This window comes from Canis lupus, chromosome 35 (assembly GCF_048164855.1).
Source record: "Canis lupus baileyi chromosome 35, mCanLup2.hap1, whole genome shotgun sequence".
Lineage (NCBI taxonomy): Eukaryota > Metazoa > Chordata > Mammalia > Carnivora > Canidae > Canis > Canis lupus.
The window spans coordinates 2899582-2917314 of NC_132872.1; the positions used below are offsets into that span (position 1 = coordinate 2899582).

The following is a 17733-nucleotide window of genomic DNA, read 5'->3' on the forward strand; positions in this document are numbered from 1 at the left end:
ATTACAATAACTCGACACTGCCGGCCTGCATGTGAAGCAGCATTCCAGTTTCTAGAAGCAGTGTTACCGTCCCAACTCTTCTCCCTCTTGAAGATTTATAAATTATAGAAAAAAAAGAGTGTGCTTGTCTTGCCATTTTTATTTTTATTTTTTTTATTTTTTATTTTTTTTGCCATTTTTAAAGAGGGTTTGTGCATAGCACATTTTAAGACTACATCCCCTAAATTAGAAACTTTTTTTTATTTCCCAAAAACCACAGGTACTTTCAGTAAGCTTGTTGGTTCAAAATACAAACGTCTGATGCTTTCTTCGCCTGAAGCACACGGTTCATGACACCACATCTGGAGGCACCACATCTGGAGGCTAAGCCTCACGCATACGAATGGCCGGAGAGGAGGCCGCGGAGCCCTTCAGCATCACTCCCGAGCGTGTGGCCCCGGCTGGACCACAGGAGGAAGCGGGCGAGCAAACTGGGCAGAGACTCTGCCAAGAACACGATAGTTTTCCAGGCTTCATGTCAGTCACATAAAAGCTACACGACACGTGATCCTTCACAGTTGTCCCCAGACGTCCCGCTCCCAGAACTGATCCCATACAGGCGCCCCGACCCCGACCCCGACCCCAACCCGCGTCGAGGTGGAAGTAGGCCTCCCTAGGGACGGCGGCTCCGGGTTGTGCTGCCGGGCGGGGAGGCCTGGCACCTTCTCGGCAGGACGTGGATGTGCTCAGGGGCTGCGCTGGAACGTCCGGGCCCTCGTCCTTCACCCAGAGTATCGCCACTGGGCGAGGGACGCCGGGCATAGGTGCCTCCGTCCACTCCGACGAGGTACCAGGTCCCTTCGAAGAGGGAGTCTGCTGACCCCTGACCAGGTGACGAGTGTCCTCCCCGAGCTTCGTGTTCTCAGCAAAGACATCTGCTGCCCCACAAGTTCTTGAGCCAAGCCCCGATTTGAGGTCACCTAAACTGGCTGTTGTCTTATCAAGAGCAGCCCCGGGTGTGGCATCTTGCGTGACCGAGGGGACACAGGGAGGCAGCCAAGGCAGAACCGTGAGAGAACACACCAGTCCTCCTTCCTGCCAGCTGCTGAGGGGAGGGCTGAGCTGGAACAGAACCGAGGGAGCCAGAAACACGATGTGTCCGTATTTCCATTTTGATTGGACACGAGCAAAGATGCCTTTGTTTTCTGATTGAGGGGCTCAGCTCTGGGCTCCAGAGAGGCCTTTGCCACGTCTCCGTCGGGGCAGGCATCTGCTAATTTCACATCCCCAAAGGCTTCCAGGCCACTGGCGACACGATTGTCATCTCTGTTCTGGTCGTGAAGGAAGTCATTCAGCAGCAGCCGAGCGAGAGGCTTCTGGAGCAGCCTACAGCAGGGTGAGGGGAAGATCATGAGACCAAAATCATTCAAGGTAGAACCTTTATCACTTCCCTCCTTCTGCCCCTGGATCTTTTGGCGGTAGACACAGCAGCAGCGGTCCGGGGCGCCGGGGTAGCGCTGCATGGGGAGTTTCCCATCCACTTTTCCGATAATCCGGAAGCACGTCAGGCCTGTGGAAGTCATAGGCATGTTGCGTGGGTCCCACCAAGTCCTCGGTCAAAGATTAAAGGCCCATTTGGCCCGACGAGCCGAGCAACAGCTCCCACTCCACCTGTGGGTCTAACGTCCTGGGGCACATGCAGCAACATCTCCGCAACCCCCAGGGCCTACCGTCCATCCAGGAGCTGCACCCAATCCACTTACCCGCGCTGAAGACCGCAGCTGCGCCTCCACCGCACGCATTATGTTCCTTCTGTACCTGTGCTCCCCGACTCCTCTAAGGGCTGCCTCAAACTAGCCTGCACGGGTTTTGATCTGTCGATGATGCTCTCTGTTCCAACTTCTCAGCGCCCAGTGCAGTCCTACGAGAGGCTGTGGGTCTCCGTACGACTGAACCACAGTCCGGCAAAGAGAGCCGATAGCTTCTCTGTGTGTGCAGAAGCCCAGCTTGGCCTGGCCCAAGCCAAGGGTAGACTTTCTAGCATCTACACCATCATATTTTTCCAACTCTGCTCGATCAATATATTGGAAGGAAAATATATCCCAAGGCAACAGTTCCCACTGCTCTTGGCCAGCAGGCTTCTGCATTCAAAGGGAGGGCCCAGCGTGGTGAGAGAGCTGTGGGACGACTAAGCACTGTGCTCTCCACGTCTGTCCCTCTGTTTCCTCCTCTAGGCACCCAACGTGACCGTGACCGTGACCACAGAAAGGGAGCGAGCCATGAAAGGGCAGTACGCGGGCCTCCCCTCTGCCACCAGCTTTAGCTGCCCGCTTTTTTTCTTTTAAATGCCTTGCTTTTTAATGGAAAAACCAACTGATGCTCATTGTAACATTTCAAATGTTAGAGATGAGTATATAAAGAACGTTCCTCCCACCGACTCCCATTCCCACTTGGAAGGATACCAAAGGGTGACTTTCCATACTTAAAAAAAAATTATTTAGGGGTACCTGGGTGGCTCAGCATTTGAGCATCTGCCTTGGGCTCAGATCAGATCACGGGATGTTGGGATCGAGTCCCACGTCGGGCTCCCTTCATGGAGCCTGCTTCTCCCTCTGCCTGTGTCTGGGCCCCTCTCTCTCTGTGTCTCTCATGAATAAATAAATAAGATCTTTAAAAAAAATTAATAGATCAAAAAAATTAATAGAATATAAGGGGTGTCTGGCTGTCTCAGTCAGTAGAGAATGAGACTTTGATCTCATGAGTTTAAGCCCCACATTGGACAGAGAGATTGCTTAAAATTTTTTTTTTTGTAGAATATAGTTAGAGTAGTTCTTGAAGGAAACCTCTACCTTTCAATGCTTATATTAAAAAAGAAGAAGGGTTTGGGTGCCTGGCTGGCTCAGTCGGTACAGCAGGTGATTCTTGATCTAGGGGCTGTGAATTCAAGACCCATGTTGGGTGTAGAACCTACTAAAAAAAGAAGAAGAAACGTTTATCATCAATGACCTAAGGTTCTACCTCAAGAAACTAAAGCAAAAGTAAACCCAAGATAAGAAAAATAAATTAATTAGTAACAATAATAATAACAAAGAACAGAAATGAATATAGAGAAACCAGAGAGAAAAGGATCAAAGCCAAACGTTGGTTCTTTGAAAAAACCAGCAACAAAGTTGTGAAGCCCTAACCTCATGGACCAAGAAAAAAAAAAAAAAAGAGAATATAAGTTACAGAATACAAATATCAGAACTAAAAAGGAGTTATGTATAGATCCTGCAGACATTAAAAGGATAAGAAAATATAATAAATTTATACAGATGAATTTGAAAATTTGGATGAAACAAATTCCTTGAAAAGTAGAACTTTACCCAAACTGACACAAAATGAGACAAAATCTGAACAGCCGTATATCTATTATGGAAGAATTTTAATTAATTATCAAAACTTTCCCCACAAAGAAAGCTCCACGCACCTACTGTTTCAGTGATGATCTACGAGAAATTTGAGGAGGAGATAACACTAATCTTACACAAACTTTATTGAAAAATAGAGAACATAACACTATGAACTCATTTTGTGTAGCCAGTAGTACCTGAATATCAAGACTTGACAAAGAAATTACAAAAAAAAGAGATAATTCTAGACCAATATCCTTTATGAATATAAATGCAGGCTACATAAATAGATCTGTCAAAATATAAGCTAACAGTGGTTGAAGTTTTTCTGGAGACAGCTCAAGATACACAATATATACAACCGTTCAGAGGATACTTGGGCAATGTCTGTTAAAAGTGGGGATTTGGGATCCCTGGGTGGCGCAGCGGTTTAGCGCCTGCCTTTGGCCCAGGGCGCGATCCTGGAGACCTGGGATCGAATCCCACATCAGGCTCCCGGTGCATGGGGCCTGCTTCTCCCTCTGCCTGTGTCTCTCTCGCTCTCTCTGTGTGACTATCATAAATAAATAAAAATTAAAAAAAAAAAAGATTTAAAAAAAAAAGTGGGGATTTATGCACCCTCTGGTCTTAGATCCAGCTTCCTATATGGGCAAAGGGCAAGACCGAGTGAGTATCAGTGTTCACAGTATTAAGGGTAAAAAAAAAGATTTCATACAAAACATTGTGCAAGACTTTTTATTGTTTTATTTTTTTAAAAAGATTTATTTATTTATTTATTTATTTATTTATTTATTTATTTAAGCATGAGCAGGAGGAGAGGCAGAGGGAGGAGCTGACTCCCCACTGAGCAGGGAGCCCCATGCAGGGTTCGACCCCAGGACTCCAGGATCACGATTGGAGCTGAAGGCAGATGCTTAACTGACTGAGCCACCCAGATGCCCCAAAACATTGTACAAGACCTATTCTTATTTTTATGGATTTTATTTGTGTACATGTCCATGGTGGGGAAAGACTGTTCAAAAAATAGCGATAGTGATTGTTTCTGGATTTTGATATTATGGTTTATTTATTTTTGTGAGAGAGAGAGAATGCACACACGCCCACGTAGGGGGAGAGGGACAGGAGGGGACTCCCTGCTGAATGTGGACGAGGAGTGGATCTCAGGACCTTGAGATCATGACTTGAGCCGCAATCAAGAGTTGGGTGCTCAACTGACTGAGATCCTGAATTTTAAAAATGATGTTGTTTCTGAAGCAAGAGTAAAATTAATGATCAAAAGAAATAGTGCAATTCTCGTCCATGGGGTGTTTACCAACCCTAGTCTGGATAGCCCTATGGTGGCAGGACCCTTCCTGTTGGCAGGAAGTGTATCATCAGGGAGCAAGGTGGACTTGATTTCTTCTGAACTTCCTTCTAATCTAATTGGGATTTTATGTTTTTGTAGACCGATAAGTTACTACGTATGTGACCCTATGACTCTGTAAATGTTAGTGCAAGTCTGTGTGTCTGTGAATGTATTGTGTCTTTGTGTGTCTGTGAAAATAGTGTCTTTTTTATTCTGTATTTTTAGTGCTTTAACATCGTGGGGACCTTGCTGATCCTTGAGAGATTGCTCCTCCCAGGGCTAGCCAATTTCTAGCTTACCCTTCAAGGCAAACCAACCAAACCAGAGTCCGTACCGCAAACATCTCCTTTATGGGCTCCTATACCCCAGGCCACGGTTCTCCTACCTAACCACCCCAGGGCCAGCTGCCAGACAACTAGGGAAACCCCTATAGCCCCGGAGCCCTCTGAATTTATTTAAGCTAGCCAATCCTAAACCTTTTTATACTCCGCGACAGCATTTCTTCCCACAGATACCACAATAAAGGCTCCTAGGTGTTTCCCCCTAACTCTGCCTCTCTCTGGTCCCTATTCCTGGGATTGCTGTGCCTCCTGCTTTTAGGGATCTGTGGCATTAAAAAATTTCTTTGATAGCACTCGTTTCTGTGTCTGCATGTCTCATCATATAAAACAGTTCCTGCTGTTACAACAGTGGCTACATATGCATGTACCTAGATCTCTCCTCCTACTAAATTTGTTCAGAATAAACAAACATAGTTGGATGAGATTTTGTTCTGGCGGCAATGCTGCAACCTCTAGGCTAATTTCCCCTGAATGGGATCTATTTTATTCTTCTCAGAGCAGACTCTCTACACATTTACTTGGGATGGTGGGGAGAGGAATAATTATGACCTCTGTCTAAGAAGTCATAAAGAAGTCATAAAAAAATCTCCAAAAACAAAACACCCAAATCGATTGATGTATGATTTTGAAAAAGAAAGTACAACAAAACCCAAAACACACACACACACACACACACTCAGAATCAGGTAATAAATCCTTAGGAACTTTTAGGAAGCCCTAGATTTCAAATAAAGATTGGGTGGTCTGATAGCTTATGAATATAACCCCCCCCTCCATTTCTAGAGTCATTCACCAGGCTCTTCTGAGCTTGCAAAACATCCTATTTACCCTGTAGATAGGCTGTTACCCATATTAGCTGATGGACACCATTAGATTCACTTATGCCAAAGCGCCTTGGCCGATGACCTGCCACAGAGCTCCCTTTCAACCTATTTGGTTTCAGTTTCCTGCTTGTAAACAACTATTTGCTTCAGAAGACCTATATCAAAGTGTATTTAAATTATCTGAGAGGGGGATGCCTGGGTGGCTCAGTGGTTTAGAGCCTGCAGGATCAAGTCCCGAGCTAGGCTCCCTACATGGAGCCTGCTTCTCCCTCTGCCTGTGTCTCTGCCTCTCTCTATGTGTTTCTCATGAATAAATAAACAAAATCTTTATAGAAAAATAATCTGAGGGGGGGAGGAGTATTTTTTTCCCAATATTTTATTTTTAAGTAACTCTACGTCCAGTGTGGGACTTGAATTTACAACCTTGAGATCAATAGTCTCATGCTCTACTGACTAAAGCCAGCCAGATGCCCTGGGGCGAAATATTTTTATCCCATGGCAACTTTCACGATTTTTAGCTGCTGAAAATTCTAGTGCCTGGCTTGCTGTAGAATTTTCAGGGAGTTTTTCAAGCCATAGGGGTTTAGGGTAGGTTCTATAGGTTTTGCATGTATATTCCAATCTTCTCCACAGGCATACAGCCATGAATCAGTTTAGATGATCACTTTGGCAGACAATGAGATTGCCTGGGCAGGTGTCTAATAAATATTTATTGCGTGCTTAGTTGAATAGATAGGAGCTTCACTCTGTCAGTCGTGGCTCTATGCTGCATAAAACAGAAACCAAATACTAGTCACATCAAACAGAGAAAATCCTGGAAAGGATCAGGAACTCACAGAATTAAGGCAGGTGATCTGGGGGTAGAAAATTTTAGAATCAGTGTAGCTCTGGAGACTCGGCACAGAACCTACAGGAAATTCATGGCTTGAGAACAATGTGACCCTTGCACCATGACTGGCCCGATGGTGACTCTAATCTCCAGCATCCCTTTTGACCCAAGATTCAAAGTTCCGGGACTTTCAGAATCCGAATGGCTGAGTTGAAGTAATTTGCCCACAGGTAGCAAAAGAAGAGTCGGAGCTCTTCAACTGCAGTGAGAGCCTGGAAGGAACATACTAAGACTTGGTTCCCAAAGGAGGCTTCACACAATGGGGAGTTTGCTAGAAAGGAAGGGGGTAATATTAATGGGAAAGGGCAAATTAGATATTATGCTGTGAGCAAGGATGAATGTCATCCACACTGACACTAAAGTGAGAGATGAAGTGGGGCTGGGGCTGGTTGCTGGTCAGGGTTGAAGGAGAAGTTGTTTGTAGTTTTGGAGGAAGAAGAACATGACCTTCAGAAACCCTGGGTGGCCAGCAAGATAGCAGGGGAATCTCGGGGAGTGGGTAGCCGAACCTGGATGGTGAGGAGCAGAGAATAGGTGTTCCATGGTGTTCTTTGGCTAACACAGGAGCTCAATACATACTTGTTAAATTCATAACAAAGTGGAAATATAGATCACACCATTCAGATAGAAGGAGACTGAAGTTCCTCTGGCTGGATGACGTGGGGAATGTGTCCCCACAGAGGTTGACTCATCCTTAGGGCCAGCCTGGAGAGTCATCCCTCCTCTTGAGACCTTTCCCATTCACCTGGAGGGAATAACCTCAAGCCCTCCCTCAGTAAGGGGTGTGTGTGTCGGGGTGGCTATGCTTACTCTGTCGATCTGAAGAATAGGGAGCATCTGTATCCAAAATGTCTGTAGAGTTAGCATTGGGCTTTCCTAGTATCAGCCAGAATAGAGTGACTTTTCCTTTATCTTCCAAAGAAATATACTTCTACCTCTAGGTTATGTGGTAAGAAATCAAACCTCAATTTCTGCCAATTATTTTCCTCCTTTCCCAGAAGAGTCTCTCTTCTTCCTCTCCTCCATGCAGAGCAGCATGGCCCAAATGCTTGGATACTGATGTCCTATAAGTCTGGGTTTGAATCTCAGGTCTTCCCCTTATCTGATCGCTGTGTGTCAAACGTTACCCAAGCCTGCTTCTTTCCCTGTGAAATGGGGGAAATAATGTTTCTCTTGCAAGGAGCATCATGAAAATGTATGTTAAAATGCCATATACATTAAAAAAAAAAAAAAAAAAAGCTTCAGGCCAGGGGTGCCTAGCTGGCTCAGGCAGTAGAACATGTGACTCCTGATTTCAGGGTCATGAGTTCAAGCCCCACATTGGGCATGGAGCTTTATTTTATTTATTTATTTATTTATTTATTTATTTATTTATTTATTTATTTTTAAAGATTTTATTTATTTATTCATAGAGACACACAGAGAGAGAGGCAGAGACACAGGCAGAGGGAGAAGCAGGCTCCATGCAGGGAGCCCGATGTGGGACTCGATCCCAGGTCTCCAGGATCACGCCCCAAGCTGCAGGCAGCACTAAGCCGCTGCACCACTGGGGCTGCCCATGGAGCTTTATTTTAAAATAAAATAAGATAAAAATTTAAGAAAATGTTTAAATTTAAAAAACCCATAAAACTGCATGGCAGGTTGTGCAAAAGATGGTGAAGAAGTTGCAGACACCACCTCTTCTCCTATCCTAGGCTTTTTTTAAGATTTTACTTTTTTTTTTTTTAAGATTTTACTTATTTATTCATGAGAGACACAGAGACACAGGCAGAGGGAGAAGCAGGCTCCTCACAGGAAGCCCAATGTGGGGACTCGATCCCCGGGACCCCAGGATCACACCCTGGGCCAAAGGCAGATGCTCAACCTCTGAGCCACCCAGGCGTCCCTACCCTAGGCTTTTTAAACACTAGTTATTATCTCTATCAAAAAGAGCGTTAGCTTATAGGCAGCCCCAAAGGTGAGACATATTATCTAGTGGATACAAATAATAATTTTTGAGGAATATTGTATTTTATAATAGAGCAGAAATAATTCCTCATGCACTATCAAAGCTTAAATACAATTTCTCTTAAAATCTCCCAATTCCTATTTAGCTTAAGGAACTAATAGTTTAGGTACACAAAGATATTATATAGAGGGATGGTCATGGCAGTGTTGTTTATAAAGGTAAAGCTTGAAATCAACTTAAATTGGTAACTATAGAGGGATGTGTGACTGGCTCAGTCAGTGGAGCATGCAACTCTTGATCTCGGGGTTTTGAGTCCAATGTTGGGTGTAGAAATTATTAAAAATAAAATCTTGGGGCACATGGGTGGCTCAGTTGGCTAAGTATCTGCCTGCAGCCCAGGTCGTGATCCCAGGGTCCTGGCATCAAGCTCCACATCAGGCTCCCTGCTGAGTGGGGTGTCTGCTTCTCCCTCTTCCTCTCCCTCTGTCCCCCTCCCTCTACCTGTGTTCTCTTCCTCTTTGTCTCAAATAAATAAATAAATAAATAAATAAATAAATAAAATATTTAAAATTTATAACTATAGAGAATAATAATGTTAAATTATAGTAATGTTTGGGACGCCTGGGTGGCTAAGCGGTTGAGCATCTGCCTTCGGCTCAAGGTGTGATCCTGGAGACCCGGGATCGAGTCCCATGTCCGGCTCCCTGCATGGAGCCTGCTTCTCCCTCTGCCTGTGTCTCTGCCTCTCTCTCTCTCTCTATGTCTATCATAAATAAATAAAAATAGAATCTTAAAAAAAATGTTTCCTGGGGTGCCTTGGGTGGCTCACCTGGTTGAGCATCTGTCTTTGGCTCAGGTAGCGATCCCAGAGTTCTGAGTGGGGTGCCTGTGTCTGCCTCTCCCTCTGCTGCTCCCCACTCTTGTGTGCCCTTTCTCTCTCCCTCTCACAAATAAATAAAATCTTTTATTTTTATTTATTTATTATTATTTTTTAAAGATTCTATTTATTTATTCATGAGTCACACACACACACACACACACAGAGAGAGAGAGAGGCAGAGACACAGGCAGAGGGAGAAGCAGGCTCCATGCCGGGAGCCTGACATGGGACTCAATCTTGGGACCCCAGGATCATGCCCTGGGCCAAAGGCGGGCGCCAAACTGCCAAGCCACCCAGGGATCCCCATAAAATCTTTAAAAAAAATGTTTCCTGAGAATTTGCCTAGCATGAGTAATCCTTGATAAACTGACAAAATGCCATTTGAAAGATGAGTAAATGGCCAGAGAGTGGGAAAAAAAAGACAGGTCCTTTGCCTTAAAAAAAGTCCAAACTCCAGTTGGGGCAGATAGACATGTAAATAAATTGTAAAATAATACGAGAAAGGTCTTTACCCATTTATTAACAAAGTGATATTAGCATTTGGACTTTATGACTTGAGGTTTCAGGGATGAATGGGAAACTCGCCGGGTGGAGGGATGGGGCAGAAAAAGCAATCCAGGAAGAGCAAATGGAATGTCACAGCTTAAAACAGCTAAGGATTTGGGCAGAAAGATCACTTTCTGTCCTTGAAAAATTGACGACCAGACTTGGTATGGAAGGAACCCGAGCTACCACACAGCCTGGTGCACCCAGTGAGCATTTCCCCTTAGGTAACCATGGTGAGTGCTTGTCAAGGAAGTGGGTTCTGAAAATTCGGTAAGAGATGGTTATAGAAGATGCTCAGGGGGGATCCCCGGGGGCTCAGCGGTTTGGCGCCTGCTTTCGACCCAGGGCGTGACCCCGGGGTCCCGGGATCCAGTCCCAGGTCGGGCTCCCTGCATGGGGCCTGCTTCTCCCTCTGCCTGTGTCTCTGCCTCTCTCTCTCTCTCTCTCTGTGTCTCTCATGAATAAATCAATAAAATCTTAAAAACAAAAAAACAAAAAAAAAAGAAAATGATCAGAGATCTCCAGGGCTTCATGAAGCTCAACAGATTTCAAGCACCGCTTGTGCCAAGCGCTCCGCTTCTTCACTTGTCTCCAAAAACTCGCAGGCGCTGCCTTTTTGCTGAACGTGTTACTCCACCTGCTACAAGTTTTCAGCTGGAACCGGCCGGGCGGGAGACGCAGGCGGAGGGCGAGGAGGTGAGACCGCGGCCTCGATTTCTGTTGAGATCCCATTTCTTGTCGCACCGGCCAGCCGCGATGGGTGCAGGCTGCCCTCGGTGTTCACCCCCTCTCCCTCCGCACCCCTCCCTCCCGCCCCCCTGCTCCGCAGCCGAGCAGCTCCTGCCCCGGGAGCCTCTCCGCCCGCGGGCGGTCAGCGGCGGGGCCGGGAAGGGGGCGGGGCCACGAGGGGGCGGGGCCACGAGGGGGCGGGGCCAGGAGGGCGGGGGCGGGGCGCGCGGCGCGGCGGCGCAGGCGCAGTGGGGCCGCCGCGCCGACCTGCAGCCATGGAGCAGGCACCTCCCGACGCCCCGCGGCAGTTGCAGCCGGCGCCCCTAGAGCCGCTGGGGCTCCCCGACGCGGGGCTGCAGGCCGCGGCCGGCGAGGAAGAGGAGGGGGCCCGAGAGGAGGGCCCCGCGGACGGCACGGTGAGGAGGACGGGCGGCCGGCGGCGCGGGGCCTGGTGTCGGGGCCTAGCGGGCTGCGCCGGTGGGTCGGCCGGGGAGGCCGCGGTGGCCGGGCGGGGCCGGGTGCTCGGGGCCGGGGCTGCGTGGGGAGGGGGCTGCGTGGGGAGCAGGGCCTCGGGGAGGGGGGGCTCCGTGGGGAGGGGGGCTCCGTGGGGAGGGCGGCCTCGGGGAGGGGGCTCCGTCCGTGGGGAGGGGGGCTCCGTGGGGAGGGGGCTGCGTGGGGAGCAGGGGGGCTCCGTGGGGAGCAAGGCCCTCGGGGAGAGGGGCTCCGTGGGGAGCAGGGGGGCTCCGTGGGGAGCTGGGGGGGCCTCGGGGAGCGCCCTGAGCCGCGGGACGGAGGAAGGGTCGGCCGCGTGGAGGCCCCGGGGCCGGCCGGGCTGCAGCAGGTGCGGCGGCGGAGCGCGGGCCCGGGGGATGCTCTGGTCGTGCGGAGGCGGCGGAAGGGAAGGGAAGGGGCCCGCGGACCACGTGGGGGCCTGAAAAGGCTGGTGGGCTCGGGGCCGCCGCCGCCAGGGAATTAAGCGACTGTCGGATTCCAGAAGAGGCACAAGTTAAACAAACTCCGCGTTTGCCCGCAGTTTCCCGGTGCTTCCCGGTGGAGGCCGGTCGTCCGTGGCCCTGTGCCTGCCCTGGGAAGCCCCTGGCAGCTACGGTGTTCCTTGGGTGAGGAGACGAGAAAACGCAGCATTTTGTGTCTGTGGCTGCTTGGGTTGCGAGGGTGTTTGCACGCAGAACGCGGGATAGGTAGGCCGGGGTACACGGGTGCGCGCCTGGCCCCGGGAGCAGGTGTTGGAGCTGTGACGAGGCCGCCCGTTCTTACGGTAGACGGATAAAGGGGACTTGCACTCGTTTGCTGAATGTAACTAGAAAGACTCTTTAAAAAAAAAAAATTATTTATTTATTCATGAGAGACACAGAGAGAGGCAGAGACACAGGCAGAGGGAGAAGCAGGCTCCATGCGGGGAGCCCGACATGGGACTGGATCCCGGGACCCCGGGGTCACGACCTGGTCTGAAGGCAGGTGCTAAGCCGCTGAGCCACCTGGGCTGCCCTAGAAAGACTCTTAAAAAGTTTATAGAGACCAGATAACCAGGAACTTCATACATAGTAGTTAGAAGATTTGGCCTTCTTGGGGGAAATGTGGGTGCATATAGGTCACCATGAAAACTTTTTTGGGTGAATTTTAAGTTTTTCATTTAATTTTTTTCCCCCAAAATGTAGAATTATTTGTGGAAAGGTCAGGATTGCATATTAAATGTGAGAGAAGTATGTGTATTCCATAGTTCATAAATTCGGCTCCTACATGATTTGCCTTTTTTTTTTTTTTAAGATTTTATTTATTTATTCATGAGAGACACAGAGAGTGAAGCAGAGACACAGGCAGAGGGAGAAGCAGGCTCCATGCAGGGAGCCGGACGTGGGACTCGATCCCAGGACTCTAGGATCAGGCCCTGGGCTGAAGGCAGTGCTAAACTGCTGAGCCACCCGGGCATCCCCGTGATTTGCTCTTTATGCATTTCCATCTGTGACTTAGTTTTTGTGTTTCCCCTTAAAAAAACAAAACAAAACAAAATAAAGAACTTTTATTGTGAAGTACATCATCCTTGCAGAGAAGGTATCTCACAAAATAATAAGTAATTATTCCACAAAATAACTGAAGCCCTCCTGTGTTCTCCCGGGTTACAGCTTACTCCCTCCACCACAGAGGTAACCTGTAATCTGCATTTTGTATTAACTGGTTCTTTTGCTTTTCTTATATATGTTACCATATATATCCCTAAACAACGTTTTTTTTTTTTTTTTTAAAGATTTTATTTATTCATGAGAGACACGGAGAGAGAGAGAGAGGCAGAGACACAGGCAGAGGGAGAAGCAGGCTCCATGCAGGGAGCCCAATGCGGGACTCGATCCCAGGACCCCAGGGTCACAACCTGAGCCAAAGGCAGACACTCAACCACTTAGCATCCCCCCCAGGCATCCCTAAACAACATATTATTTAGTTTTACTTGGTTTTGAAATTTACGTAAGTGATACAACTTTTTTGTTATTTCCTCTTAGCTCTAAATGTTTTTGGGATTCATCCAAAATGTGGCTTAATTCATTTATATTCACAACTCTGTCGTCTGCCATTTTATAGATATTCTGCAGTTGATTTCTTCTTGTGTTTACAGACATGATTACAAGATCCTTGCTTTTTCTAAAAATTACTATCGTTAACTTCTTCCATATGTCTTGGGTGCAAATGTCTAATATAGATTTAGTTGTGGGGTTGCTGGATTGTGGGTTATTAGCACATTCGACTCTAGTAGGTGATACCAAATCCCTTACCAGTTTATTTTCCCATCAGCAGTGCCTGATGCTTTCTGTCTTTATCAATACTTAATATTTTCAGACCTTAAAATGTTTGCCAATCTCTTGGGTATATGGAAAAGCAATTTTAGATTGTTTAAAAAGGCAAGGATCACATCTTTCGTTGACAACATCATGAGTTTAATTTTGATTTGATTATGATGATAAAAATTTTGTTGGAGCACCTGGCTGGCTCAGTTGGTAGAGCATGTGACTCTTGATCTCATGATTCTAAGTTCGAGCCTCGCGTTGGGTATAGAGATTACTTAACATTTTTTTAAAGATTTTTTTTTTTTTTTGGTAATTTTTTTTGGTGAAAGCCTTTAGATAATTAACATGAAGTCACAACTGTAGTATAAACTCCGTTTATCTTAATTTAAAAGTGATTATAAATACCTCATTAAAAAACTTATGTATATTCACTTTAAGATATTTGAAAACCCAAAGATGCTATCCTACAGTAAAAATTGTATTACCTGACATTTTAGGAAAATGTTTGTAAATGTACCATTCATCAGTGACCAGACTTCTGGGGCTTTTCTTTTCTTTTTTTAAGATTTTATTTATTTGTTCATGAGAGATACAGAGAGAGAGGCAGAGACATAGGCAGAGGGAGAAGCAGGCTCTGGTCCGACCCTGGGATTACCACCTGAGCTGAAGGCAGATGCTCAACCACTGAGCCACCCAGGCGCCCCAACCTATGGGGTTTCGTTTCGTTTTCTTTTCTTTTTTTCTTTTCTTTTCTTTTCTTTTCTTTTTTCTTTTCTTTTCTTTTCTTTTCTTTTCTTTTCTTTTCTTTTCTTTTCTTTTCTTTTCTTTCTTTCTTTCTTTCTTTTCTTTTCTTTTTTTTTTAAGATTTTATTTATTTATTCATGAGAGACAGAGAGAGAGGCACAGACACAGACAGAGGGAGAAACAGGCTTCATGCAGGGGGTCCGACATGGGACTCCATCCCAGGGCTCCAGGATCACACCCTGGGCCGAAGGTGGTGCTAAACTGCCGAGCCACCATATGGGGTTTCTTAAAGCAGTTCCCTATAGTGATTTTTTTTTTTTTAAGATTTTTATTTTATTTATTCATAGAGACACAGGACACAGAGAGAGAGAGAGGCACAGACACACACAGGCAGAGGGAGAAGCAGGCTCCATGCAGAGATCCCGGGTCTCTAGGATCACGCCCTGGGCGGCAGGCGGTGCTAAACTGCTGCGCCACTGGGGCTGCCCTAATTTAGTGATTCTAAATGGATTTGTCTAGTCCATTTGGACGAATATTTTCAGAATCAATTATTTCAGAATTGAGTTTAAACACATACATTCACTTATACTGTATGTTTTGTCTCCTTCCTGTCAAAACCCCCAAGTCCACCCCTAGAGGGTCATCTACTCCCTTTCCATCTTTTTTTTTTTAATTTTTAAAAATTTATTTTAAGATTTTATTTTTAAGTAATCTCCATACCCAATATGAGGCTTGAACTCATGACTCTGATATCAAGAGCCGTGGTATGCTGTACCAACTGAGACAGCCAGGCGCCCCTACTCTTTCCTCTTCTATCTCCTCTTCTCCAGTTGAGAAGTATTGCAATAACCTTTACCATGTTATTGCTGTTATTGATAGGACTGTGGTCTGAGCAGAAAGATAAGTTAGATTTGTTGTTTGTGTGTGCAATGGACAGTAAGCTCTACTTTTCATTTAATTCTGTAATTTGGGGATCCCTGGGTGGCTCAGCGGTCTAAACCTGAGCTCAGGTCATGATCCTGGAGTCCCGGGATCAAGTGTCACGTTGGGCTCCCTGCATGGAGCCTGCTTCTCCCTCTGCCTGGGTCTCTACCTCTCTCTCTCTGTCTCTCATGAATAAATAAATAAAATCTTAAAAAAAAAAAATCTGTAAATTACCCCCAAAAGACAGATAAAGATGGGGAAGCAGAGGTTCAGAGAGAAGTAATTTTGCCAAGGTCACAAGTGAGTCAGTGGTATGGCTGGGATTTGAGCCCAGGTCGTCCTGGCTTTGGAATCAGTGCTCTTTCCAGTAAGCCATGCTGCTTCATTCCAAGGAAAAAAAGTTAAAAATAGATTTGTTCATTGCTTCGATACTGGATTTAAGTGTTTTAGTTTAAGTTGCAATTTTAAGGAGAAAAAGGGTGAAAGATGTGTGGATTTATCAAGCAGTTTTGTACCACAAAAATATCTGTGCAGATGGTGTGTGGAGATGCAGAAAGCTTGCCTCATCGTAATTATTTTTGACTACAGACTTGAGCAGTAATTTATACCAGTTGCCCCGAGGGGTAACTTTGAAAACCCAAAGATGTAATAGAAACAATCACTGCCTGAATCTCAAATCTACTTTGGTTTTAAATGTCACTAATCAAGACTTTTAAAATTCTGCTATCAGCTCTTCTGTAGTCTTATTTTTCTTTCTGTGAGTCCTTCAGTCCTTTTCCTTTCCATTGTTGGATGAGAAGTCTCTTTTTTTTCCTTTCATACTTTCTCCCCTGTCGGGAAGAGTGCATTTCTTTTAAAGTATTGTCAGTCTATTTAAAATAATTTAGAAAATGGAAAAATGAGAGAGGAATCCAACCTCCAAGAAAGTAGCAATTAGTCCTGGCAGAAGAGGGATGAAACAGCAAGGGAATGGAAGCAAGAGAACTTTTTTCAGGCCAGAAGATTCCATTGCATTGAGAGTTAAGTGTTTGTCCGGAGAAAATTCATTGCCTGAGGGAGTCATGAGTGATTTTTCAGGGAGTGCACTCTAGGCCTGGGAGTACCCGTGGGGGCAAAGAGTTCTTGTGCAACTGGTGCCACAACATCTTCACCATTGGCGGCAGAGAGTTCTGAGTGTGAGCAAGGTTTGAAGCTTGTGCGGGTGAGAATAGCATGAAAAAGGAAAAGAAAATATACAGGCGTAGTTACAGAATATACCTGTTCAGTAGCAGGTGATTAAATCACATTCGAGAACTTTTTTTCTCGGGCAGCCCAGGTGGCTCAGTGGTTTAGCACCACCTTCAGCCCAGGGTGTGATCCTGGGGTCCCGGGATCGAGTGCCGCGTCGGGCTCTCTGCATGGAGCCTGTTTCTCCCTCTGCCTATGTCTCTGCCCACCCCTCTGTCTCTCATGAATAAATAAATAAAATCTTAAAAAAAAAAAAAAGTTTTTCCTCATTTTCTACCCTCAGTAGCTCTCAGATTTTTTTTTAACGCAGATTTTTTTCAAAGGTGACTCACAGTACAAAATACAATTTCTTTTTTTTTAATTTATTTATTTTTTATTTTTTTTTTCAAAATACAATTTCTACATCCTAATCACATACATATCCTTCTATATGTAAGTGTTGTTCCAGGAGGCAATACTTGATCATTACTTCATGTAGTACCCTCTGACCTTCTTCTATTTATTATTATTATTATTTATTTATTTTTTTAAATTTTTATTTATTTATGATAGTCACACACAGAGAGAGAGAGAGGCAGAGACATAGGCAGAGGGAGAAGCAGGCTTCATGCACCGGGAGCCCGACGTGGAATTCGATCCCGGGTCTCCAGGATTGCGCCCTGGGCCAAAGGCAGGCGCTAAACTGCTGCGCCACCCAGGGATCCCTTCTTCTATTTATTATTAAAAAGAAATAATGATCACAAACCACAAATTGATATCATGAACCATGAATGTATTGTGACTCAGTTTGGAAAATTGTTCAGCCTTATGTATTTTATTCTTTTTAAAAAAGTTTTTATTTATTTATTTGGCAGAGAGGGTGCAGGGCACAAGGGGGAGCAGTAGGCTCCCTGCTGAGCAGAGAGCCTGATACGGGGCTCCATCCCAGGACCCTGGGGTCATGATCTGAGCCAAAGACAAATGCTTAACTGACTGAGCTACCCATGTGCCCCTTATATATTTTATTTTAAATAAAAATTAATGTTTTATAAATGATTGTTATATTTTTTTAAAGATTTATTTATTCATTCATTCATGAGAGACAGAGAGAGAGAGGCAGAGACACAGGCAGAGGGAGAAGCAGGCTCCATGCAGGGAGCCCGATGCGGGATTCGATCCCGGGTCTCCAGG

The 17733-nt window shown here is 45.8% G+C and overlaps 1 protein-coding gene and 1 pseudogene across 1 annotated transcript in view; one reads left to right on the top strand and one right to left on the bottom strand.

Annotated features, from left to right (window-relative positions):
* Positions 1–551: 551 nt before the first annotated feature.
* On the bottom strand, positions 552–5059 carry LOC140624757 (hydroxymethylglutaryl-CoA synthase, cytoplasmic pseudogene; annotated as a pseudogene).
* Positions 5060–11117: 6058 nt separating this feature from the next.
* SNX4 (sorting nexin 4) overlaps positions 11118–17733 on the top strand; it is a 69553-nt gene continuing 62937 nt past the window's right edge. Inside the window, exon 1 of the mRNA XM_072812417.1 lies at positions 11118–11289. Coding sequence (XP_072668518.1) covers positions 11149–11289 — 141 coding nt within the window. The 5' untranslated portion in view covers positions 11118–11148. The remainder of the gene's footprint in view (positions 11290–17733) is intronic.